The 7,186-nt window shown below is 42.1% G+C and overlaps 1 protein-coding gene across 4 annotated transcripts in view; it reads right to left on the bottom strand.

Moving 5' to 3' along the window:
• Positions 1 to 425: 425 nt before the first annotated feature.
• Positions 426 to 7,186, bottom strand: part of LOC124121929 (histone-lysine N-methyltransferase SETD1B-like) — a 28,112-nt gene continuing 21,351 nt past the window's right edge. Inside the window, exons 11-13 of one of the 4 annotated variants that reach the window (XR_007218561.1) lie at positions 7,018 to 7,142; positions 967 to 6,087; positions 426 to 792 (exon numbers count right to left, since the gene is read on the bottom strand). Coding sequence is in view for 3 of the 4 variants with exons in the window: in XM_046485059.2 (XP_046341015.2) it covers positions 5,942 to 6,087; positions 7,018 to 7,142 (271 nt within the window). In the remaining variant the exon portion in view is untranslated. Of the gene's footprint in view, positions 7,143 to 7,186 lie in introns of all 4 variants that reach the window. The other 3 variants (XM_046485059.2, XM_046485061.2, XM_046485060.2) reach the window with 3 other exon arrangements.

The raw sequence follows: 7,186 nt of genomic DNA, 5'->3' as shown, positions 1-7,186 counted from the left end.
CTTTACACATTGTGGGGAATTGAACCCAGGCCTTTGGAGAGCGCGCTTGAACTACTAGTCTACGCCAATGCTGGTGGCCTCTTCCACTTACGGCTTTCCTCCCAAATTACCAAATTACGCAGACACCAAGTGATGCAGGTGTCTGACATGGCCACACCACACCACAGCAGGCACACACACTGATGTTGATCATCAGGGCCATCAGGACACTCAATCATAGGATCATGATATGTCAGAGGGACGCAACTTCTCATGGTGAATTAGGTGCCTTAAACAAAGCTCATACAGATCTGGAACACTAAAGGCAAGGCTTTCCAAAGGCTGTTCAGTCTTTAAACTGTCATTTTCAAGGCTTTTTTAGAACTCCCAGAACTGTTAATCTCAAGTTACCAATTATAACTGTATGATAATATACAAAATAAGCATTTGAGAAATATACAGTTTATTTAAACATAACATAAACCATAAAGTGTGATGAACTTGCAAACACTGATGTGCAGCCTGTGTACGTGGTACATATACATGCTACATCATATGTATTATGAAGCTAACAAACAACAGTAACAAATAACAGAATATACATGCATGTGTACAGGAGTACTTGTATATGAAGACACTGATGATGATGACTTAATATAGAAATAGTACACAATGTTTGCTTATATCAGCAATCAGTCCATTGCAATGGCATGTACCAACTTCCTCCATTGAAAAGCATCACTAATGTTCTCATGTTCACTGAGATATTATTGATAAGAAAATTCAGCAGCATTCAGGTTGTATCCTGGCAACCTGTATACAAACATGCCTCTTCCAGGTCAACCAGTGCTTCAAGCTGTATCCCGGCAACTTGTATACAAACATGCCTCTTCCAAGTCAACCAGTGCTTCAAGCTGTATCCCGGCAACTTGTATACAAACATGCCTCGGCCAGGTCAACCAGTGCTTCAAGCTGTATCCCGGCAACCTGTATACAAACATGCCTCTTCCAGGTCAACAAGTGCTTCAAGCTGTATCCCGGCAACTTGTATACAAACATGCCTCGGCCAGGTCAACCAGTGCTTCAAGCTGTATCCCAGCAACCTGTATACAAACATGCCTCCACCAGGTCAACCAGTGCTTCAAGCTGTATCCTGGCAACCTGTATACAAACAAGCCTCGGCCAGGTCAGCCAGTGCTTCGAGCTGTATCCTGGCAACCTGTATACAAACAAGCCTCAGCCAGGTCAACCAGTGCTTCGAGCTGTATCCTGGCAACCTGTATACAAACATGCCTTGGCCAGGTCAACCAGTGCTTCGAGCTGTATCCTGGCAACTTGTATACAAACATGCCTCTTCCAGGTCAACCAGTGCTTCAAGCTGTATCCCGGCAACTTGTATACAAACATGCCTCTTCCAGGTCAACCAGTGCTTCAAGCTGTATCCCGGCAACTTGTATACAAACATGCCTCGGCCAGGTCAACCAGTGCTTCAAGCTGTATCCCGGCAACCTGTATACAAACATGCCTCTTCCAGGTCAACCAGTGCTTCAAGCTGTATCCCGGCAACTTGTATACAAACATGCCTCGGCCAGGTCAACCAGTGCTTCAAGCTGTATCCCGGCAACCTGTATACAAACATTCCTCCGCCAGGTCAACCAGTGCTTCAAGCTGTATCCTGGCAACCTGTATACAAACAAGCCTCGGCCAGGTCAGCCAGTGCTTCGAACTGTATCCTGGCAACCTGTATACAAACAAGCCTCAGCCAGGTCAACCAATGCTTCGAGCTGTATCCTGGCAACCTGTATACAAACATGCCTCCGCCAGGTCAACCAGTGCTTCGAGCTGTATCCCAGCAACCTGTATACAAACATGCCTCGGCCAGGTCAACCAGTGCTTCAAGCTGTATCCCGGCAACTTGTATACAAACATGCCTCTTCCAGGTCAACCAGTGCTTCAAGCTGTATCCCGGCAACTTGTATACAAACATGCCTCGGCCAGGTCAACCAGTGCTTCAAGCTGTATCCCGGCAACCTGTATACAAACATTCCTCCGCCAGGTCAACCAGTGCTTCAAGCTGAATCCTGGCAACCTGTATACAAACAAGCCTCGGCCAGGTCAGCCAGTGCTTCGAGCTGTATCCTGGCAACTTGTATACAAACAAGCCTCAGCCAGGTCAACCAATGCTTCGAGCTGTATCCTGGCAACCAGTATACAAACATGCCTCCGCCAGGTCAACCAGTGCTTCGAGCTGTATCCTGGCAACCTGTATACAAACATGCCTCGGCCAGGTCAACCAGTGCTTCGAGCTGTATCCTGGCAACCTGTATACAAACATGCCTTGGCCAGGTCAACCAGTGCTTCGAGCTGTATCCTGGCAACTTGTATACAAACATGCCTTGGCCAGGTCAACAAGTGCTTCCAACTGTATCCTGGCGACCTGTATACAAACATGCCTTGGCCAGGTCAATAAGTGCTTCCAACTGTATCCTGGCGACCTGTATACAAACAAGCCTCGGCCAGGTCAACCAGTGCTTCGAACTGTATCCTGGCAACCTGTATACAAACATGCCTTGGCCAGGTCAACCAGTGCTTCGAGCTGTATCCTGGGAACCTGTATACAAACAAGCCTCAGCCAGGTCAACCAGTGCTTCGAGCTGTATCCTGGCAACCTGTATACAAACATGCCTCGGCCAGGTCAACCAGTGCGTCAAGCTGTATCCTGGCAACCTGTATACAAACATGCCTTGGCCAGGTCAACCAGTGCTTCGAGCTGTATCCTGGCAACTTGTATACAAACATGCCTTGGCCAGGTCAACAAGTGCTTCCAACTGTATCCTGGCGACTTGTATACAAACAAGCCTCAGCCAGGTCAACCAGTGCTTCGAACTGTATCCTGGCAACCTGTATACAAACATGCCTTGGCCAGGTCAACCAGTGCTTCGAGCTGTATCCTGGGAACCTGTATACAAACAAGCCTCGGCCAGGTCAACCAGTGCTTCGAACTGTATCCTGGCAACCTGTATACAAACATGCCTTGGCCAGGTCAACCAGTGCTTCGAGCTGTATCCTGGGAACCTGTATACAAACAAGCCTTGGCCAGGTCAACCAGGGTTAACAGCATGATCCACACCTTTAAATGACAGTCATGTCACACACTGTAACAAACCAATTCTCACTTAGTCCAGGCGACGAACAAGAATGGGGTATTGGGGACCACAGTTAAAGCAATGTTGAACTTTATCTAACAAGCACATACTGCAATATATCTTCCTATTTTCCCGTAGTCAGGGGCACGGATGGCCCAGGCATCGAAGGTTCCACAATTCACTGTGCAAAGATTGTCTTCTTGGCCTACCAGAAACCATTAATCAGAGGTTCAATTTCCAGTTCACCCGGATTATGTTTCTAGGTTTGTCAGCACCATACCCATGCTCATGGGTGAATAAAGTCTTAGACTTGCATCACTTTAGTCTTTCCTCCCTCATCAAGCTGACATGCCTTGATATACAGGTAACTGAAATACTGTTCAAAGTGGCTTGAAACTCACACACTCACTCACTCCTCCACTTCTGTAGGGTTGTTCCAGTGTCTCTGGTAGACCAGTCATCACATAATGTTGATTTGTCTGATATTACAAGCAAACATTGAGTGGTTTGGACATCAAATACTCCTGCCATTTTGAGAATGTATGGGGACGGATTTTTTCAATGAAAACAATATATTTTGATATTTTTACAGGATGATCATTTAAGTACCAGTTGATTGTAGGAGAGAAATATAATTCCATTTATTTCATAGTTGTGATTTATTGTCTTTTAAGAAGTCTGTTAGGTTTTTTTGGAACATTTCTTTGGAAGGAATTTCACATAGTACATGTATTCATAACCTTACACTTTAAATTAAAAAAGGAATTAATTTATATCAAATATACATGACAACAGGTTTAATTTTAGATTTTTTCAGTGATCAAATTAATTGAAGTCTGAATATTTCAAAGCTATATTAGCATATGAAGAATAACCTTGCACAGTCCTAAATAGGCAAAAATTATATTATTTGAATGTATTTGCAAGATCTGTATCCTTCCTTTGCCATGTTGATCTATGCTATGTAAGCAGTACATAAAACACACTGCTCATGGTTTTGGCCATCAAAACTGTGATACCCTGGAAATGTGGAAAACACTGAAAACAACAATGTGTTTTAACACAATAACAATAACAATATCTTTTGGAAATTATTCAATAATAGCTACAGAAATGTCAACCAATCTGATGAGAAAACATGTTTGTACATAGAAGCATTATTAAAACACACAACCAAAGGATTTTTGACAGGTCCATAAAGGTGCGTTACACAGACATAACATTGAATCTATCATCTGAGTTTGGCTTAGAATTTAGGGCAGGTTCCAATCTCATTTTACTCTGATACAATGCCCCACTGCATCAAGATCTGAAGACACCTCCAGATATCAGTGAACCCGAGGCCAATTTTGACCTCCCAATCTCATGGATGCATGGGTTCTTGAGCCAGTCAGATGTCAGCTTTCTAAAATGACTGCTTCATTTATCACCTCAAGTTTGACATTTTGATTTGTACATATGAAATGCAACACACAACACAAATATTCCTTCAATTGTACTCCTGATGCCACAGCATTTACAAACAGGGTGTATAACATAGCCATAATAATGAAATGGTATTTGACTCTACTTTTGGCAGTGGGAAGTCCCTGGTAATATATGTTTTCGAGACACAGAAATCGGATATGCTTGTCTGACTGCTTTGTGCACTTGAACCAGGAATTTGGAAGTCTGGATGCTGATTGGAAAGTTCACCTGATGCGTCTTCTATGGAGGTGTCCTCACAACAGTGTCATGAGAGAGTAAAATACCTGATTTTGTTGAGATTGGGGAAGGAAATAATAAAATAATTTGGTATAGATGCTAGAGATATAAACATATTGGCAGCAAACATCATCTTTGGTGCAGGAACACTGTGTGTACTCTGTGCCTCTCGACATGATACAGCTCCTGGAGTGCATCCTACAACTGATGGCACATATCCAGAACACAAAACTGTGTATGAAGGGAGTCCTGACGAATGGTAGTAACTAAGCACCCATACAACCCACAGGGGTGAGACGACAAACTCAGCCAGCCTGTCACATGCAGTAGGAACTGGTGTTCCACGATTCATGTTATAGTTGCCTCCTCCTCATCCCTCAGGTTAACACATGACAACTGAATCATCTCCAACAAGTGCAGCATCTACATCACATCTACAACACAACTAGGGCAGCCATTGTTTACAATTGCTATTAACTGTGATATTCATTCCTCCATAATAGTATCAGCTACAACAGATCCTTCACAATATACAGATTCACATCTACTGGACGGAAAACATCAAGTAAACAACATTTCAAAATGGTCCTCTCTTAGTCTTTCAATCAACAGGAAGATGTTCTTCCGACCCGCTTCTTTCAGGAGCCGAATGCATATTCAGTGCTCACTTTCAATGTCTGTTTTATGGAGAAAATTGCTATCATGATTTCATGTTTTGAAGACAGTATACCAAAAAGTGCAGGAGTTTGATAGCAAAGATAAACATTCAACGTAGGGTATTTGATCCTGCCATTTGAGGAACATTCCTCTTGATCAAAAGGCTACTTGCATTACACCATAAACAATTACCTTGAACTTATGGCAAGGAGTTTGGAAAAAGCATATGTTTGTCAGACATTTTTCTTCTTTAATTTTACTTCTTACTAATTAAGGATGATTTTTCATTAAGAAATATTTAAAAGTGTGAACCTTAATCACTCTGAGAAACTTTCCCTCCAATGATGAATTGGTAATATCTCTGACCCACTAACCCACCTCATCTGCATCTTGCACACACTGACCAACTCTCCTCCAAGTACCCCTCCATCCACGTCCACATTCAACCTCCCCATTCACTCATCAGCCTCCACCTTGCACACACTGAGGAATTCCTCCGTGCCGTCCTCCACGGCCACATCAGCTGATGGCTTCTTCTTCCAATAATCATCCAGGGTTTTGAACACACCCTTTGTATTCTTCTTGGCAAGGCCCTCTACTTCTACAAAAATAATGTGGTCATGAAGAGGAAATAAACCATTAGTAGACAGTAAACAATATAAAGTTTTGTTTGGTCCTGAAAAGACCCAGTAGAACTAGTGTTACTTGACTTACAACACTCTCATTGAAATCACTGCTAATCTATATATGCCTTCCACTTGTTTCTCCACCTAAATGCCAAAATTTCTCATCACTGAGACAACGCAATATTATCATTTATTATGCATTTTGTGATAAAACAATTTATATTGCTGTGTGAAAAAAGTTTTTCTGCTGCAACTTCACTCGGTTGACCGTAATACAAGATAAACAGTTTCTTAATTTTCATATAACATATTTATCAAATCTCTTGTCACATGACTACAACAGTCCTGAAAACATCCACTTCACCACTCATGAACTGTCAACTTTGTCAGATGAAACAAACACATTATCTGGTGGTCATATATCCTCTTGGAAAACATCACTTAAGCCTGTACAGCCAAGGTATCAGTGACTCAACAAACTTCAATTACACATAGGTTTAGAAGTTATTTTGACCCTATTCAAGTTCCTATGCTAACAGTGCAAGGAATGCATTCTCTCTCTATGCTGCACAATGGCTCGTCAAGAACTCACGCACACACTGAATTCCTGTTTGATGATGGATTGGTGAGCTAAAAGCATAATGCATAACTTGTTCATTAATTTTGAAACAGTAGGGACCTACACTACAGTTTAACAATCATCCATAAAAAATGAATTTTATTCACACAAAATGTGTTTATATTTCTTTTGAAACACAATAAAATTTATGTAAACAGGGATTTAAAAAAGATATTGTCAGATATGTTGGAAATCTGTCAGACAGAATATCTGATACCGTTTGTCAGACAGACAAATGTTGAATGATGTATTCTCAGAAAGCTTGTGCCTCAATTGCAAGTCTTACCTTTAATAACATGCCCTGAATCAGTGATAGTCTTTCCCTTCCGCCAGATCTGAAACAGGTGCAAATACGTCCCAACGTAGAACTCATTGACGACCTCCATCACTTGTCTCCTCCTATTGCACTCCCTGAACAAATAGAGAGAAACTAGCTTGTAATACATTCTTGTGAG

The sequence above is a fragment of the Haliotis rufescens genome, unplaced genomic scaffold (genome assembly GCF_023055435.1).
Source record: "Haliotis rufescens isolate VD_foot unplaced genomic scaffold, xgHalRufe1.0.p SCAF_54, whole genome shotgun sequence".
NCBI classification, from domain to species: domain Eukaryota; kingdom Metazoa; phylum Mollusca; class Gastropoda; order Lepetellida; family Haliotidae; genus Haliotis; species Haliotis rufescens.
Note: the sequence above shows the minus strand (reverse complement) of the source record. Positions and strands in the feature narration are given on the sequence as shown.